Below are 20,114 nucleotides of genomic sequence, written 5' to 3'. Positions count from 1 at the left end.
TACAGGTGTACGATAAAAATCTAAACACTCAGGACAAAACTTGTTTACATAAACAATATTTATTCATTAGTCAGTACGACTGACATAGTCCCAGTCAACAAAAATCGACGAAGCATTTCCAAGATACAAATGTATCACATTTACCACACATCTTTGATCTGACTGTAAAACAATTGTTATAGACATGTATCCAAACATATATGATGTAATTATGTACCAAATTTGAATAAAAACAGACAAAGCATGTCCAAGATACAACATTTTCAAAAAAACAAAATGGCTGCCAATCAATTATCTAAACCACTATATGTGCACAGGTCGTAGGCACATGCAAAGAATGAAGAAATTTGGTCAAGGGGTTTTGAAATACGACTCCAGATAGATGGAATTACAATTTTTTGTTTTCATTGCACCAGGAAAATCCTTTTGCAAGAGTGATGCGTCATTACGACTTACTGACCGCACTGATGAGGATACATGCAATGGTTCTTTACACATGCCTTCAGGACACGAACAACAAAACAAATGACAGTGTTTTCAATATAAATACTCTAGGACACCATTCACCCTTGTAATTGCATGTTTGGTGGTCTGGATGAAAGTAATTTACCAAGACGATGATACGTTAAACTATATTAATTTTCATTGCTAGCATTTTTTCAAAGGTCACTGATACTCCATGTCATAGGACACCCCCAAAACTACAAAATTTTAAGAATTTTCACTGACGTGCAAAATTTATGAATACTTATCTCTTTTGAAATTGAAGCAATTAACCGCACATGTAAAATCCGAATAAATTAATAAACTGTATCACAACATGCACGAACAATATGTGGTGGATAAGTTTATATCGCAAAACTAGGCGTTGGGGTGTTCTTTTCGTCACATAAAACGAACTGACTAATCATGCGGAATTGTTATTGAAACGGACATCGATTGCGTTGTGTTTTCTTGAGTTGAACAGACGTGAGGTATAATTCAAACTGGTTTATTTGTACTCAACATGAACATCAATACGTTGTACAGCAAATACTTCTTGGTATAAAATATAAATCGCTAAATAATAGCTTCATGAGGAGTTGACATCGTAGAGAGCATAGAAAGGAGGGTGTGCATAACGAGCATCAAGTTGCGAAGTTACCATAGAAGGAATTACAGCGACGGCCTGAATCGGACTTCTCACGACAGCGCTTTGCCTAGTTAATGTAATTGTCAACGTTAGAGCGGCATTTGTCTCGGTGACAGCTAATCGGAGAAGTACCAAACACGTGTTTGTACTCTAGAATATATCATGCCAAAACGTTCCGAAAATAAAACAACGCTAATGATTGGCGCATACAAACGAAACATAGCGCTGTCATTCCATATTAGGAGTGACACGCGACTAACACGAGGGAGAACTTTGGTGGGAATTTTGGGCGGTAAACAGACAAGTACCACGAGAACGCAATGGGAAACAATGTAGCGAACGTTTGGATATAGCGTCACGGTTGCTACAGAAACCGATCTAGTCTCTCAGGACTCAACTCGTGGTTATCAAAACAATGTCTGAAATTACAAACTAGCTTGGAGAACATCATACAGAAAGTAAAATTTGTTCATGTTAGATAACTGCGCGCGACATACTCCGGGACGCAAAAATCACGAGAAGATCTCGGGATAACCTGAATCGAACATGATAAATTTTAAAATTAACTTGAATAAATCTCTGAAATTTAAATGACAGACTCTCAACAATAAACACATGTCAATCACATTGAACATCAGATATGAATTGTGAGTTTCAATCTTAGCTAAAACAGCAAATAACACGGTACATGTATATCAAAAACAATACAGTATATCATGAACACATTGCAGATTTTGCTTTACAAATGATTCTCATTGAAAACTTGAAATAAAGTTACAGTGCAATACAAAGTTCAAAATTCTACAAAGTTATACAACACCATCACGGCACATTTGCCGTATACTTTCGCTCGCTTTGAGCGCTGAAGCCCTTGGTTCGGGTCGACTAGAAAAGTCGTGGATTTGACTAGAAAATTCATTTTCAACGGACGGACTACCAATAACTTCTTCGGGAATTGAGAGTGTATTCTCTGGTGTTTCTGCATTAAGTTCGAGTGGATAAAGATGGTGTATAGAACGATTTGTTGAGCCGTTTTGGGTCTGTATTTCCACTACTCTGACGATACCGTCCTTGCCTGGAAGCAATTTAGTTACACGACCTAGTAACCAATGACATCGTTTTTTGATGTCCTGGTGTAATTGGACAATATCCCCCACCTTTATACAATTATTGGTTGTCCCTTTGATTTGATTCAAGTGACGCTCAGTAAGTGATGTCAAATATTCTCTTTGCCATCTCTTACTAAAAGCATTGTGAAGGGAGGATAAATACATAGCTCTTTTATTTGCAGTAATATTATCAATCTCAAAATTGGGTTCAGAAACACTAGGAATAGCTGGGGGTAACATTCTAATCTGACGTCCATTTAACAAGTGGGATGGAGTCAGTGGAGCTAAATCTTCGACACTTGCGGAGAGATGAGTTAATGGGCGGTCATTTATTGACGACTCGACTTCGACTAAAATTGTGGATAGTTCGGTAAAAGTCACGTTGGCACGACCTAGAATTTTCTTCAAGCAATTTTTTGTTATGGCTATCATTCTCTCGAATAGGCCTCCGGCCCACGCCATTTGTTTAGGATTAAAACGCCACGATATACGATTTTTGGTAAGATAGTTTTGTACCTCAGGACTTGACTCGAGTCCTTTCAAAATCTGAGCGGCGGCTATAAATGTGGAACCGTTATCTGAGATCATTTTCCGGGGCGTTGACCGTCGAGCAGTGAAACGTCGCATAGCCAAAATGAATGATGCGGCGGTCAAATCTTGAGTTAATTCTAAGTGAATACATCGAGTTGAGGCGCACGTAAAAATTAGTACATAAACTTTACTAGAAAGACCAGTGTGTTGGTCCCTAACGAACAAATGTCCCGTGTAATCTGTTCCGCAGAATTCGATTGGGACTGCTTCCTTCACTCGAAAATCAGGAAGTGGAGCTTGAGTAGGAAGGGGAAATGGAGTTCCATCGACCTTCTTACAAACGACACAAGATCTCAATGTAGAATTCACATGTCTGCGAATCGCGGTGATCCAATATTTTTCCAGAATTTTGTTAACTGTGGTTAACGGCCCACCGTGGTTTAATAAATGATGAGCATCAAGAATTATGAGCGTAGTAAACCGATGTTTACCAGGAAGGAGTATTGGATGCATGGTTTCGAAAGGAAAGTCGGTATTCTGAAGCCGACCACCAATTCGCAGTATTGACTTATCGTCAAGAAATAGTTTAAGTTGTTTTTGAAGTACGCCATGTCTAAATTGTTGTCTCCGAATAGAACTGACAACGTCTCCGAAATGTGTTGACTGAATCGATGTCAACCAAGCGTGTTCCGCGTCGTATATCTCCTGTGTTGAGAGAGCAAGTCTACTTGACAAATTACTCGGAGTGTGGTTCAATTTGGATTTGAGTTTCGAAATGAAATGAAATATATAAGCAGTTGCTTTCAACAGACGATGTAGATCGTTGAAACGGCGAATATCGATAATCTTTTCAAGACTAGGTTCTGAGTTTGATTCAGTTGCGTGAATAATCTCCTTCGGTGCGATGTTTGGCTCATTGTGAAGTTCAAAATGGTGGCCGAGTAAATTGTCAGATTCAGAGGCGACATGTAACGAAACGATCTGATCATTAATTTTGGAGTTTTGTAGCTCAGGAGGTTCGCGGTTTGTATCGATGATATCTCCTGACACTGTTTCAGCAGTTTTTATGAAACCTTCTGCTGATTTATGGAAATGAGGACTAATTTCGTTCTCCGAATTGACATGTCCTCTGGATTGACTTGGGGGCGTACAAAGTAGCGGTCGATCGCTAACAGTGTCACTCGTACCAGTGGTCGGACACTGGGCACATTTCTCGGACACTTTTGGGGTCGAAATATTATTTTCAATTTTGGATTTTTCGGTATATTCTTTGTATTGTTGTTCATGTGTACTGTTGAGTGCCTGCTGTCTTGTAATCGTATCTTTAACACCCACTGACTCCAGGTCCCAGTAACTAGCAATCATTTTTTCCATTACACTGTCATGTGCTCGGATAGAAGCAATGGTGAATGAATTTGTTTTGTTTATCCTGTTGTGCGTAGTGAAAGGCCCTGACAGTAGGTACCCAAAGACAGTCGGTATAGCGTTTGGTTTGCCCCTAACTATGCGTGAGTTGTGTATAACAAAATCCCAATAGTGATCGGCGCCTATCAAAATATCGATGTTTAATGTGGATCGATTTGACGGCGGATAGGCCAACGATAGACCTCTCAAATGTGGCAAACGTGCAATATCGTAAGTTACAGTGTTCTCCAATCCCTCGGAAATACAGTCGACCATCAGTACATCGATCGGGGATTTAATGCCATCTTTGCTTTGTAGTGACAGCGTGGTTCTCGGTATGGACTGCACACCGGAACGCGGATTGGAGAACGAATTCAGACTCAATAATTCGTTATAATTTGGGATTACACCTAGTTTACGTGCGAAAGAGTTTGTGACAAAGCTTCTATCACTGCCATTGTCAAATAGGAGGGTAGCAACACAGTTAGTACCTCGAAAATGCGTACTAACTCGTGCGGTTTGAAGCATTGCGCGTCGCGGACTGTCAGAGTTAATTTTTGAGTCACTACCGGTAAAACGCGATTGTTCACCAGTATTTGCTGAATGTGAAAAATGCGAGTTTGCCGTGCTAGAATTCGTTGAATTTGTTTGCGCAGTTCCAGATTTATCAAAATGAATTGACGTATGATGTTTACTCTTACAAACACGGCAAGTGAAATGCGACTTACATTGAGACAACATGTGCTTTCCCAAACAATTAAAGCATCGTTTATTTTGGGTAATAAATTCGACTCGATCCTTCCTAGTTGAAATATTTGTACAATTTGTGGTGTAATGCTTGCCTTTGCAATATATGCAACGTGGGGTTCTGTCACCAATTTGTGTTCTACCATGAGTGTGATCAGTTTGTGTGACATGGTTTTGTTTCTGTTGATCAGAATATGTGGTACCACTGTAAGATTTGTCAGTATTATTGTAATTACGACGCCCATATCGTTTGGACTTGAACTGTGTTGAGTCATGTGTACTCTGGGTGAAAGCATGTATTGCTGAAGGGTTTGTGTCGTAATCTACTTGACCTATGGCGAGGATTTTAACCTCATGTAACATGTGCTGACTGAGTGTGACTAACGTCCATTCCCCGCTTGGGTTGGATCGCGCTAAACTTTGTTGAAATTGAACTGGGAATGTATCCAGTATCATGGGTATGAGGAGTTTCTCATAGCCAGCCTCTGGTACACCTAATAAACGAAGTGCCCTGATGTGCTTTTCCAGGGTATCATGATATTTTCGTAAAGAATTGGCATCATAATTGGGTGTGTCTGCTGTGCGTAATGCACGCATGTGAGCAGCGATAATTTGATGTGGCTGGCCGAATCGTTCGGTCAAAAGCTGGAGTGCCAAACTGTAATTTACTATAGTAAGATCTAAGCCGGTTATTACTTCTAGAGCCTCCCCCTCTAACGACCTTTTCAAATAAGCAAATTTGATTATAGGACTAAGTTGTGGATTTAAACCTACAGCAGCATTGAACATATCCCAAAATTCAGCCCACCCCGTATACTCGCCTGAATAGACGGGCAAATCAATACGTGGCAATTGAACAGAATTAAATTGAGTGTATTGTGGATTCATACCTGAAATATGAGCTGTTGGAATTGAATTGTTCAAAAAGTTATTTTGTGTAACTTCTACTTGAGGCACTGGTGCATTAGCGGGTTGATCGAACTGTTGTACAGGTGGTTGAAACGCGACTTGAAACGTCGGTACTGGGCGCGCGACTTGAGGTGTCGACGGCGGTACGACTTGAGGTGTCGGCGGTGGTACGACTTGAGGTGTCGGCGGCAGCACGATTTGAGGTGTCGGCGGCAGTGCGACTTGAGGTGTCGGCGGCAGTGCGACTTGAGGTGTCGGCGGCGGTACGACTTGAGGTGTCGGCGGCGGTACGACTTGAGGTGTCGGCGGCGGTACGACTTGAGGTGTCGGCGGCGGTACGACTTGAGGTGTCGGCGGCAGTACGAACTGTTGGACCGGTGCTTGTTGATCATCTGGAGGGATTGGTTGTTGATTTACTTCGTGTTGACCAAGTTGTGGGACTGGATGTATTTCTTGCTTCGCTGGCTTGTTTTCTGTCAGGAATAAATTGATCGAACTAAACCTCTCTAGTAATTTGAGTTCGATTTCTTCAGTTTCCGTAAACTCTGCATCCAGAACATCGGCGTAATTTCTGACTTCGTCGCAGGCCTTTTGTAAGTTTGAGATACGATTGTCAAGTGCTAGTATGCTTACTTTGATCAGCCGATATACTTCAGATTTGTTGTCAGTGACTTCAAAGTCTTGGATTCTATCCTCAGCAAGTGTCAACGCGATATTTAATTGAGTCACAACTTTGTTCAGTCTATCTATTGCTTTGTTCAGGATTCTTCGAGGCATGATGAATCAGTATTGGATATCCTGGTCTCGGCACCAAATTTATGTGGTGGATAAGTTTATATCGCAAAACTAGGCGTTGGGGTGTTCTTTTCGTCACATAAAACGAACTGACTAATCATGCGGAATTGTTATTGAAACGGACATCGATTGCGTTGTGTTTTCTTGAGTTGAACAGACGTGAGGTATAATTCAAACTGGTTTATTTGTACTCAACATGAACATCAATACGTTGTACAGCAAATACTTCTTGGTATAAAATATAGATCGCTAAATAATAGCTTCATGAGGAGTTGACATCGTAGAGAGCATAGAAAGGAGGGTGTGCATAACGAGCATCAAGTTGCGAAGTTACCATAGAAGGAATTACAGCGACGGCCTGAATCGGACTTCTCACGACAGCGCTTTGCCTAGTTAATGTAATTGTCAACGTTAGAGCGGCATTTGTCTCGGTGACAGCTAATCGGAGAAGTACCAAACACGTGTTTGTACTCTAGAATATATCATGCCAAAACGTTCCGAAAATAAAACAACGCTAATGATTGGCGCATACAAACGAAACATAGCGCTGTCATTCCATATTAGGAGTGACACGCGACTAACACGAGGGAGAACTTTGGTGGGAATTTTGGGCGGTAAACAGACAAGTACCACGAGAACGCAATGGGAAACAATGTAGCGAACGTTTGGATATAGCGTCACGGTTGCTACAGAAACCGATCTAGTCTCTCAGGACTCAACTCGTGGTTATCAAAACAATGTCTGAAATTACAAACTAGCTTGGAGAACATCATACAGAAAGTAAAATTTGTTCATGTTAGATAACTGTGCGCGACACAATATACAAATCCGCAGTCAAATGAAATTTACAAATCCAAGAAAATAAAACAAATGACTAGACCTTAAAGTATACTTACCCTTTTTGCTTGGTTGGTAACTCTAATTTAAATACTTTTGTATCATTCACCACATGTTTATAGGCCTACAATGAATATAAATCTCTTAAGTAAAAGATATTGTTGCAAATAAATAGTAAACAGTGATGCAGACAGAAATGAAAGGAAGTGAGAAAAATGCAGAATAATGAAAAACAATCTAATGAATGGGATAAAAAGTAATATTCTATAAATGGGATAAAGAAGTTCTTGTGAAATAAAATTTTGTGTTACATACCACCTTACACCCCTACTGCAATAATGGAGATGTGCTTAATTTGTATGACCAATAAGAAGACATCACACACAAACAAACAAACCAATCAGAATTGCTGAATTAACTATTCCTAAAATGACATCATCTTTGTCTTACCTTGTCCCTACTTGTTAGAAACCTTGGATCATCATTGAATGCATCTTTTACTAAAGAGCTGAATTTATTAAATAATACGAGAAGTTGCTCTACATACTTTTCAGAATCCTATATATGAAGAAAAGTGATGATATAATTAGAGGTTATAAACATCAAGAGTATATTGTAAGATAATAACCAAGTGTAAGGCATTGTTATCATCTTCTCCTAATAAAATATGATACCATAAGCACACCATTACAAATCTCATTATAACTTGCTTGCACAGAGAATATCTACAGAATAGCTGTTTATATCACCTTGTGTAAATTAATAATCTTGAATTATACTACTATTGCAAGGGATGACAAAGAGCTATGTTTTTTTTTTTTAAAAACAACTAATAGTGTGATAATTCTGAAAAAAACATAGTTATATGTATTCTATTGCCAGATACAAGATCTTGCTCAAGCCAATCAGATTAGACTAACTAATATTTAATCCGAGAACAGATAGAGTTTTATATTCTGTAGTGGGGGAACATACAGAACAGTTAGTTAGCAAACCAGTTAGGGTTGGGACATGTACTGAAGAGTGATATGGGTGAACCCATTAGATTGTGATTTATTTAGTTGTATATGTGAATAAAGCAAATGTACATGCATGTTGAATCGATAGTATTTATTGTATATCTAGTCATTGTCCATTCCAGTAACAATATGTAAAGCATGATATACAAGCTGTGCAATGCCCTGCTTTGTTGACCCATTTGGATAAATGAATTGCATCTTGACATTACAGCACATATTTTTGAACTTGTTCAAACCTGGTGATGTCACAGTTGAACTTCATAAGGAATATTTATTTAACAGAAGAAACATATTAGGATTAAAATTTGTACAAAATTATTGAACAACAGTCGAAGTTATTATCAGTGATGAATTTCAACTTGTCATAAACGATACTCACTGTTGTAATAATTTCAGCGGCAGCCACCATATCGGCCAAGCCTGCTTCAATAATGTGGTCTTCTAAGTCTTTTAACATAGGACTGATGCCATCAGGTACTCTGTCCATCAATGAAAACATTAACCTTAGCCCTGGAACAAGAATAATTACACATTATTTTCTCAAAAGCACTATTGTATGTATCCATGATGCATAATTATGAACACTTGACAATACTACTTTGGATCGTCAATTTATGCAGATTTGTTTGATTCATTTAGTGTTCCATATTTGGCTTTCAAAAATGTAGGGAAGATAATTTTCACTGCTAGGAATTTTGTGATTTGATAGCATTCGTGGAGACAAAATTTGGTGAAACAACATGCCATAGGGCTCCAGAGGAATAAACATTTCAAAATATATACTGAAAATTTGGCTAGCAAATTCACAACAGTTCAGAGCTATTGGGCATACAAGTGGAGCTGTACTGGGTTTTTAACTGATGAAATCTGCTTGAATTACATTTTCCAATTTTGCTGTTTTGTTTCCTATCACCATCATGCAATGTAGTAACTCCATTTTACTGAAGCAGGAATCCATGGCGATGTTTAAAAAGGCAGCTAACACTCAAAAGTAAATAATGCCTACTCAGACAATGTAGTGGGTCCAGGGGTAGATGAATGACTGGTAAGTTCACTTACGTTCAGTTTCATTTGTCTTAATCATAACGGCACATTCTGCTAGAATTGTTTCTTTGAATGCCGTAACTAATACATGTACACAACATTCTGTAAGCTGAAAAAATAAAGAAATGTAAGCATTGCGGTGTGATAATGATATCTATTGTAGTTACCATGGATATATTGTATTTACTGCTATATTAATTGAGTCCTACTGTCAAACCAGTCTATAAAGAACAGTCAGTAGACTAAGCCTTTATAGACAGGACTGAGGTGGTCTTCATATGGAGGTGGCTAAATTTATTCATGAATATTGATTAGAGGCACGGATTTTAAAGAAGATCATAAGCTAAACAAACAAGCAAACATCTACATTGTACAATAAATAAAATACAATGGAAAATAGTGTTATTTTTTTTTTACATTACCACAAATTAAGTTCAATACATTGTATGTGTATATACTACTTAACACATACTAATGTTTTTAGAGAAAAATTCACTTATTTTCATCTGTTTAGATAATTGCATAGCTTTACTTTGCCACCATGTTTGCAAAAAACATGCATAATAATAAATAGGGCGATTGTTGGTCACGTTAAGACAGGTGTCTTGTACATGTACAATGTATATTACGAAGGGACTGCTCAAGGGTGGTCGCTATTTACAGGTCGTCATAAACACAAGTTTGACTGTAGTTGGCACCAGACACTGCATGTGACTAATCCTCTGTGTGTATTCATATAAAATATCATAAGCACAGTCTGTCCACATTGTCAAGATCATTGGATTACTTTCTGAATTGTTATACAATCATTCATATAAAATATATTGCATGTACTTGAGACAGTGAATGACAGTTCTATGGCTATAGTCAAAATAAATCATATTATGATACATATACACTATATACAACTAATGGTTTACATGCACTTCTATTGGAAATGCGATTCAAATGAAACAAATACAATAGCATCAAATCTATCGAGCAGATTGATCCTAAACTCAGACGTTATCAAGTACTGTCTGCTAAAATAAAAAAGAAGTGAAAATACATTGGCATTATAGATTGGAAAATACACTTACTGCTTGGACAGAATTGCATCCTTTTCTCGTTTCTAGGTAACGCTGTGCTCTTTGCTCTTCTTCCTTCAACTTTGCATCCGCCTACAAGAATAAATTATAAATAAATACATATTTATAATACAGTCAAACCTGTGTTAACGACCACCTGTGCAGAGCGGCCACCTGCTCATAGCGACCACCTTAGTACAGTCCCTTCGCAGTTTACACGTTAAAGACACTGGATATAGCGACCACCTGTCCAACGCGACCAGCGACCACCCTATTGTAGACCTATTCACACTTTAACCTTTGTATAACGACCACCAACATTTCCATCAGACTGTCTCAGTAAAAAGACAATAGCTACTTGCGAATCGCTAACAGGAAAGTGGCCATATGTTACGTTCAGATTACCGAGTACGCAATCTTTAGGGCTAATAGAAAGGGGTGACCATCGCAACTTGGTTTGTGAAGTTGCGAAAAAGTAAAAAAAAAAAATTCTGAATGTAACGTCTGGAGACTGGAAAGATTTTAACAACAAATTAAAACAGTTTCATTCAAAGTTTGAAATGAAAAACTAGCTTGTTTCCGATCGGTACTACCCCCGGTATACTATCGATCCCCAGCTGGCCAGCGGCCCTTCTGTGGACTGTCTTGCACATGAAGAGCAAATTCCCCCCGTCTCGAAAACAAGAAAAATGAACCAGTTTTATTAAATGAGAGATATTTTATTTACCTTGTCGACATGAAATATCCAAACAAAATAATAAAACATTCGTTTATTTCATTTTCATCACGGGATTGCAAAATCCGACCTATTTTGGCCGCCATGTTGTTTATAGTTATAAATTATGCTAATGAAGCTAGCGCGTGGGCAAAACGTATCGTTACTGAGGGGTCATCTCGGGGTTATTCTCAACGAAAGATGTTTTCTATTTTGATCCTCTTTTTTTATAAACGGTAATATCAATAATTCGCAAGCGAGAAAATTCGTTTGGGGAGTTTTGACACGTCGATGCTTGCAACAAATAACTGTAAAATTGCGTGTACGATCATCGTGTTTCATTTCCGGTTCGTTTCACTTTCTGATTCAACACCGAGAGTTGGAGCAATCGTTATGAGTTTGGTCAATTTTGTTTATCACCAATGCTTCTTCATTTTTAATGCTTGTTTGTTTTTTCAATCACGGCAACTTTGTCTGTGCATTTTGTCACAGTGTACAATCGACAATACTAACGATGGGACTGATTACCGCCTGTGATGGAATATGTGTAAGAGACTGGGGAATAAGACTGCTTGGCGAGAGTGTGAAAGTCCGAGCTGAAACGAAGCGCCAATGCGGCCGATCGTTGACAATCGTTCTTATGCATTAAATACACCAATGAATCCATGGGCAGAATCACTTGGCTTCAGTGAATTTACATGATATAATTTGTAGTAAAAAAGTAAACCTGTAATTAAAAAAGACATATTCATTGTAGGTTTGTTTTTATGTATTGCTTATGATCTCCCTTAAAATTCCGGCCCAAATTAATATTCATGATTAAATGAATAAATTAGGCCACCTCCATATAAAGACCACCTGTCTATAAAGGACAGTTTGGCTCAGTCCACTGACTGTCCTTTATAGACAGGTTTGACTGTAGCAAAGTTTGACTATTATTTCTTTAGATTCACTCATGGATACTGGATCGGCTAAAACAATACTTACATACTTCATGTAATTTTGTACACCGTTGTCAGCTAAATAGGACGGGGCTTGAGCTCTGTAAAATGACTCTGTTGCATCCAAGTAAGCCTTTTCAAAATTATCGCGATAAATCTGAAGTTTATCTTCTGCATTTGAACATAGATTTACTGAAAGAAGAATCAAAGGGAAATAATGACAAATTATTGTCAAGACCAAAGTCCCTGTTTGTAATATAGACGCGAGATCTATAACCTGATGTGTGATGTATGTGTAGTAAAGTTTAAAATTGTCTGCTAGTCAGCCATTTTTGAATTTACGGTGCCGAAATTGCATGTCTGATATGATGTCTGATACATTCGTATGTGTGCAAAGTTTGAACTTGATTGGCCCCGGCCTGTTGGATCCGAATCTGTATTCTTTGTAACAAAATGGAATCAGTTAAATACTTTGAACGCAATCAACAAAATTAAATAAAGTACAGCAAGGTGCTATTATGTTCAATAAATGTACTAAGTTTGAACACAATGCATCCATGACACGACGATTGAGATTTGGTTCAGGAATGGTGGAAATGTGTGATTTTGATGAATTCTTGGCTCTGGAATGGCTGCCAATCAGCCATCCTGAATCGAATGATGACACACATGCATGTGCAAATGCCCAATATAATGTCTGATAGACACGAAAATAACATATAACTTACCATAGGATTCTCTGACTCCGATTACTAACTGCGCATCAAATGCTTCACCATTTCTTTCAGCATGAACTAGTTTCATTGCACTGTCTTGAAGACGTTTTTTAATACTGGAGAAAATACTGGAATTCCAACTGTCTAGCATAAGCTATATGAAAACAAAAAGTTGCAATGATAAGAAGATTTTTTAATTACTGCATTTAGGAAACTGACTGAATGTATTTTGTTCATGCTAACAATTTCTACATTTTTAATATGTCAGGTATTTATGATGCAATTATGAATAAAGTGTCAGAAATATTTAAAATAATTAAATTACCTAAAGTAGTTAAATTGTAACTAATGGTATGAATATTAATTAGCTCATGAATATTAATTAGCGACCAGCACTGAAGGTAGGCTGGGCCATAGTTTTATTGTTTTGATGAACACAATAATGATAATTGGCACAAGTACATGTATGTTTGTTTGGTTGTTGTCAAAATCAGTCAATGAGTATATTTCTGTTGATAAACGTTCCATGTTAGTCCCAGATAAAAAGTTATGTGAAATGAATAGCATTTTATTTAAGTGACAGCAAAGTCCACATATAACCACAGTCCCTCTATCACCGGTCTGGAAACGCCTATTGTTTTACGTGTGAATCGGCGGGATTAGTGGGTTAACGCTTGTAACGGCTCTCCGCGAAGCGCGGTACTATACTGTTGATAGCTTCGAGATACATCACGTTCAGTGCTGTGATCTATTTTTTAACGTTTCCAGGACATATTCGATACCGGATACAAATATTTTTTACCATAGTTGATTCGTAACGTCTTTGTTTTTAAGGAGAGTAAGTTTCGTAGTATACAATATGTTGATGCTCGACGTTTTCTTGTGTGAAATTATGTCTTTTTCACCTTTTGTAATAGAGGGACTGTGCCATGACTTGTAAACTGACTCGTTTTTTCTGTTCCTCTCATTAACGGTACATTCTTGACAACATGACAACATTTGTGTTTTTGGTAGATTTGAAATACGTTTAGCACAATGGTCATGTTGAATATACGATTTTGATGTTTGTTCGTTCAAAAAATGAAACTTATTTTTAAGAAGTAAACGGCGTCGTTAAAAACAAAATGGCCGGTCCCAGTTACGATGTTGTACACATTTTACTTCGGTAATTTTTTTTTTCTGCTTATTTTGTTTTTCAGGCATATTAATTGCAACAACTATGTATATCGGCAACACAATCAATTGAAATACTGTTTAATGTCACAAGATGTATGATTTTTGGGTCTTGGTTTTGCACGTCATTGTATTCACGACGGCGCCATTTTGGATCACATCATTCTCTCAGTCGTATAATTGTAACGCTAGTTTCTGTTCCGATTACAAGGGAATGGGGTGATTCTCCAATTCCATTTTTATTTGGTGGTTAAAGAAACTACTTCTGAAACTAATGGGGTGGTTTAATTCTGTTTGGGATGTAATAAAGAGTTTAATTTCATAGACAAATTTTGTTTACGTTCAGACAGCAGTTGTGGAGTTTTGACAGGAGTGTGGGCGTGGCAATCATGCCTCGTAAAAGGTTTCTCTGGTATGTTTTCGGCACTGGTTGAACTACATGGTTTATCTTTATGCACTTCATGGATTCCTTCTTCAATGAAAATCGCAATCAATGTTGTCATCGTCGAATTCGACAAAATCGCCGCAAGCCTTCCACATGGTAATGTTGTGATCCGTGTACTGGTAATGACGCATGCGCAATGACCCAAATCGCTAAGTGTCATGGTAACTTCCAGTGGGTTAATGATATGTATGACTACATCAATGGGAGTTTATTTTCGGGATAACTTGGCGTAAGGTGTCAACGATTTATTTGCCCGTTACGAGGGTTAGTACAATAGAATACTAAGCGTTTCCAGACCGGTGATAGAGGGACTGTGATATAACTTAACAATATGCAGGAAGTGAGCTGGTTGGATAAACACTTGCTTACAGGTCAAGCACAATAGCCAGTTCAATACAAGTGCCCACACCTGGCTCACTGCAGGGGTTTAAATATTCAGATCAGACAGAATACCAGCATAAACAATGAGTTGCACTTAAAATGTACAGTACTGTAATTTTGTTTAACTTTAATTCAAGATATAGCTAATTCAGTAAAAAGTCTATTGTTATTAAGCAATTGTCAGCATATTATATTGCAATTTTTCTAAAGCACGCATTGAGTCAAATTCACTAAAACAGCATGTAGCAATTTTTATGATGTTCATTTATATCCCCACTCATTTCTTAGAGGTTTCATCACAGGGAAAATAAACCTTTAAAAAACCTACTTTCCTAACTTCGCTATCTTCAGCTTGGTTTTTCCTCTGTGAAGTGCTGATAGTTTTTCCAGACAAGGACACTTCTAGTTGCCCAAACGGTTTGGGTAAATAACTACACTGTGTGAAGAACTTCCTCCATTCTATGATGTAGGACTTGAGTAATGCAGAGTCATCTTGATGACTCATCACCCGCTGAAAATAGCACAAAACATTCAAAGTAAATACAACAGTAGTTCGACAAGTTTTCATAACAGTGTTCAAACTCACAAATCACAACTCTGAAATGCAAAAAAAAGCATGGCCTTTATCTGAAATATGCAGGTTTTCTGTATCTTGCCTCAAAGACACCATGATTAGAATGATTTGTTATAAGCCTATTTAATATACCGTATTTATCCGGCTATAAGCCTAGGGTCCTGAACATGGAAAATTGCCAAAAAATAGATGTGGGCGTTTGCCAGGAGATCCCTGGCAAAAAAAACACGGAAATTAACGAAAATGTTCAACACACAGATCGAACTGCGGCAGGGAATAGAACGGCAAATGAAAACATGCAACGGAAATCAACAGTGAGGAATCATTTGAATTAGGATTTTCCCGCCAACAAAGACGCCCAATACGCGTGAACTCAAAATGAATTAAAATGTCAGGGGTTAAACTGCGTAAAATGATTTCCGGTCTCGACAAATTACGAATCAACTGTCATACAAGATCAATAATAATTTACAAATTTACACAGTAAAAATTATAAAAATTCATATCTGTTTGACAAAACTTGTCAGATATTTATTTGTATGTTCATTGCCATCTTCGTCAAACTCAAAACCCTGAAAGTCCGAGTCGGCGTCACTGTAGCTGTCGAACAAAATCCCTACAACTTCTTCCTGAAGTTCGTCGATATCGCCCCACACAATCCACAGATTTCGCAGTCTGTCAGCTTGGCACTTTTCATTCATGTCTAATCACAATAAAGAGACAAGAAAAATAGGGTCGCTCTGCTGCGATGGCATACGATGCTTTTGTTTACAGTCTGGCAATCATCTTTGACCTTTATGCATCTGCTTTACTGATTGGCTAAGAATGACATCACTACTAGTATTTCATCATAAAGGTCAAATCGTGACATTGCTTTCTTATCAGACTCAACGCTTATCAATCACAGTGAAAGTTATCATTCAGCAAGTTCCAGCGGTTGGAATGTCTCACTATATGGATATCGCGGTGGACTTGAAATAGGAAGTTTTTTTTTATTCAACGACAGAAGAATAGTTTTCATGACAGAAATGCAATAGCGGTGATAAAAGATGGTAAAAAAGTTGGCAGTCTTTGACGTGACATTGCAAAATTGATGGCCCCAGTTATGGATTCGCAAGCTGCTACCAAATATTTTATAAAGCCAAAATAACGTGATTTCAACCACTCTCCCCAGGTACGGGTTGCTACAATATTGCAACATTTGTTTCATTGTCGACGACGTTAAAGCTGAACGAGTGCGACACTTGCTTAGGGGCTCTCCTTATATGATTTACCTGAATCGTTTCTAAGAAAGCACAAATCAAACGGCCTGCCCTTTTTAGGGCCACGACACATTTCAAAAAGAGAACTACCATTTCTGCTTTAATATATATTTTTTATAGACTTGCTGACTGTTATGATTCTGAAAAAAATCAACGGTGAACGTGCTGCCCTGAAGGCAGAAAGCTGTCACAGCTATTTCGCGTTCACCCCTTGTTTTACGCAATTAACAATTATATTGAAAGAATTTTTATGAGCATCATGACAGACTTCAAGAAAGTCAACTCTCAACAACCACAGTCAACGTATAGAAAATAGTTTTTTTGTTTTGTGTAGAAAAAGACCCTCTGGGCGTGTGCCCGGATATGACCTCAACTTCTTTATTGTGTCAAAAGTGGGGAGTGGACGTTTGCCCAGGCATGGGCTCTTACCAGGATAAGTACGGTATAGTCAGAAAGGGGGTTTAAACAAATAACAGAGGTATTGTTACCTAGGTATCCATACATGTACATATTTTCAACGACATCTAACGACATCTATGAGAAAAAGCCGCCACAGAAATATTGAATGCAGTAATTTTCTCGTCAAAATTTATTATTTATTATCAACATTTTATATATTTTCAGTACTTTTCTGTATTTTCTTTGTTGTTTTTATTTTTCCATAACCCAAAAGTCCTTGCCAAGTTTTTAGAAAATACTGTAATACATTATTTACTCATTAATTTTGAATTTTGTTATTTTTGCTGATAAGTTAATCTGGTAAATTAAATTCAACATATAGAATAAAAATAGAACTCATTCCCTGTCAAGTTTGTGAACTTAAAAACAAATAAAATTGCTCAAAACATCAAAATAGTGAAATTAAACAGCAGAGAAAATTAATGGATTTACAGTCAACAAAAATAGCTACACAAGTGTGATTTGTGATAAAAGTTGACATTCAAAGCTGAAAATTGATTAAATTGTTGTCTGTTGTTTATTTCCAGATATGTTAAAGTACATAAAACAAATGTGAAGAAAAAATGGGCCGGGAAAATCTGGTGGTGAAAAGGTTAATTAAACATGGGAAACACTGTAGTAGACCTTACAAAATTCAGCTGAAATTTGGTGACTGCAGCCATGCTGCAATACCTAAGCTTCACTGGAACACAAAATATTCTATGTTCCTATTTTGAAACATGTATCAAATTTATTCTGAAAGTGAAAGCATGAAATAAAGACTTACCCCTTGTGCTTGATTGATAAAATCTAAGATATCTGACTGTAGAGCTTTATGGACTTTACCAGGACCTTTATCATCCCATAAACAAACTGAATGCACATCCCTATAAATGGCAATACACAAATTTGATACATTTAGAAGATAAGAATTTACAGTGAATGTGCATGTATATAGGAAATGGAAGTGACAATACTGTTGTGAATATTATTTCCAACATTACAGCATTCATATCAACCAACTACAGCAATGACAGTTGATGATAAACTCAGACCCTGTCTGAGTAATAACGTTTGTAAATATCTACCAATAGTAATATCAACTTAGAACCTACACTATGTACAAGTACAAACAAACTTACATGTGTTATGTCTTGCTTGATATCACAGGTTTAAAAGGGAAAGGGTCAAAAGTTCCTTTTTGTATAAACTCCTTAAAAAGTCAATTTTAACAAATTTATCAGATTTTTTACCAAAAGAAAATTTATCAGCATTGAAATCAATGAGATAACCAATTTGACTGGGTACTGTGAAATACTTAATTATTGCACAGATATTATTTTTGCAGAGGAAATTTTGAGTGAAATTAAATTCAAGTTTTTCAGGGGTGCGGAGTCTTCAAATCTGTGAGTCAAACTTTGACTATTTGTGGCAAGAATGTGACAATAACAAATGCAATATGTGCCGTGAAATGTATTCTGATTTGTAGCACAACGGCTATTTACAGTTTTTTCTACTCAATTGCTAGTGAAACAAAATATCAAATACAGAAAACAAATTTCAAATGAAGTCGCATTGGAAGGAAAGCTACTGTAAATCGAGGCAGGTTTAATTCAACTGCAGACGAGAACATTGAGATTTTTGCATCAAGCACCTCATTAACTCTATAAGCATCCATTTAATATATGTTTCTGCAAACTTACCAAAAAAGATCTTGCCATTCTGCTCTTGTAACAGGTTCTTGTCTCAATAACTTGAGAACAGTGGGTCGCATATTGTCCCACTTATCCTCAAATACTAACTGATTTTTATCCTTTAGATAGAAACAAAAATGTATGAATCATTAGACAAGATGCTGACACAGCAATTAAAAACACATGAAATTGTTGAAATAGTTCAGTTAGTGTGATTTGCTCTAACTTCTAACAATAAAGCGCAACACATACACTTCAAAACTTTTAATCAAATCTCTGTCCAACATTTTGGAGTTCAATCAGTTTAGTTGAATTAGCAGTATGGTGAGACAAACTATTGTGATTTAGTGAAATTGCCAATCAAGTAAAATAGTTGGAACTATGATACAGAAGCTTCTGAGGTTTTATATCAATGATTTGAACAAGGAAAAATGACAAGCATCAAAATGGTCCACTTATGAAATTTCATTAATTGGGTTTTCACAACAAAACAATGTGGTATACTGTATATCAAGGTCTAGACGACTAGCATTGTCAAACCAAGATGAATAGGAACACTGGGTCAATGTGACCAGGATCGTTGGGTTGAGGTGACCGGGGTCTAGATCAATAATGAAAATTTATTATGAATTATTTAACAAACTGTCAGAAATAACAAATTAATGCCATGATGCTGATCTTGTAGGAGCATCAAGTACAATGTACTTCAAAACATTTCCAACATATCCTTACATTTACTGCATAATGTAAACAGGTTCTTGTTATTTAATAACATACATGTAGTACCTCGTTTGGCTGATGGGAGCACAACAAAAATACCCATATCTCGTTAATAACATGACCTTGTGTTGTTATGTTTACTTCACAAAAGATTACAATACTTTTTACCCATCGACAGTGTTCCTATTTGAGATGTACATGTATGGTTGTGTCAAGGTAGTACTCATATTTGTATATTCACAGTCCCGTTGCTTTCGTTTCCGAGACGAGACGACATACCGCGCTGTCATGATCTATGACAAGCGCCGATTCAATTCGAAAAACGCAGTTCCCTCAATCCAGTCAGAATCATTGATCACGTACAGACTACAGATCGAAACTTTATCGCATGTCTTCAAGCGCCAACAACTTGTTTTTGTGTTCACACGACATTAACATTCATAGATTGCTTATGTAGCTGG

General features: G+C 37.2%; 1 protein-coding gene across 1 annotated transcript in view; it reads right to left on the bottom strand.

The window, feature by feature from the left end:
* LOC100371275 (cullin-5-like) overlaps nt 1-20,114 on the bottom strand; it is a 37,253-nt gene that overhangs the window by 17,030 nt on the left and 109 nt on the right. Inside the window, exons 2-11 of the mRNA XM_002737393.4 lie at nt 18,943-19,052; nt 18,027-18,126; nt 15,294-15,476; nt 12,979-13,120; nt 12,297-12,442; nt 10,607-10,687; nt 9,543-9,636; nt 8,863-8,993; nt 7,915-8,022; nt 7,524-7,588 (exon numbers count right to left, since the gene is read on the bottom strand). Of these exons, the coding sequence (XP_002737439.1) occupies nt 7,524-7,588; nt 7,915-8,022; nt 8,863-8,993; nt 9,543-9,636; nt 10,607-10,687; nt 12,297-12,442; nt 12,979-13,120; nt 15,294-15,476; nt 18,027-18,126; nt 18,943-19,052 (1,160 nt within the window). The remainder of the gene's footprint in view (nt 1-7,523; nt 7,589-7,914; nt 8,023-8,862; nt 8,994-9,542; nt 9,637-10,606; nt 10,688-12,296; nt 12,443-12,978; nt 13,121-15,293; nt 15,477-18,026; nt 18,127-18,942; nt 19,053-20,114) is intronic.

The sequence above is a fragment of the Saccoglossus kowalevskii genome, chromosome 11 (genome assembly GCF_978046115.1).
Source record: "Saccoglossus kowalevskii chromosome 11, keSacKowa6.1, whole genome shotgun sequence".
NCBI classification, from domain to species: domain Eukaryota; kingdom Metazoa; phylum Hemichordata; class Enteropneusta; family Harrimaniidae; genus Saccoglossus; species Saccoglossus kowalevskii.
Note: the sequence above shows the minus strand (reverse complement) of the source record. Positions and strands in the feature narration are given on the sequence as shown.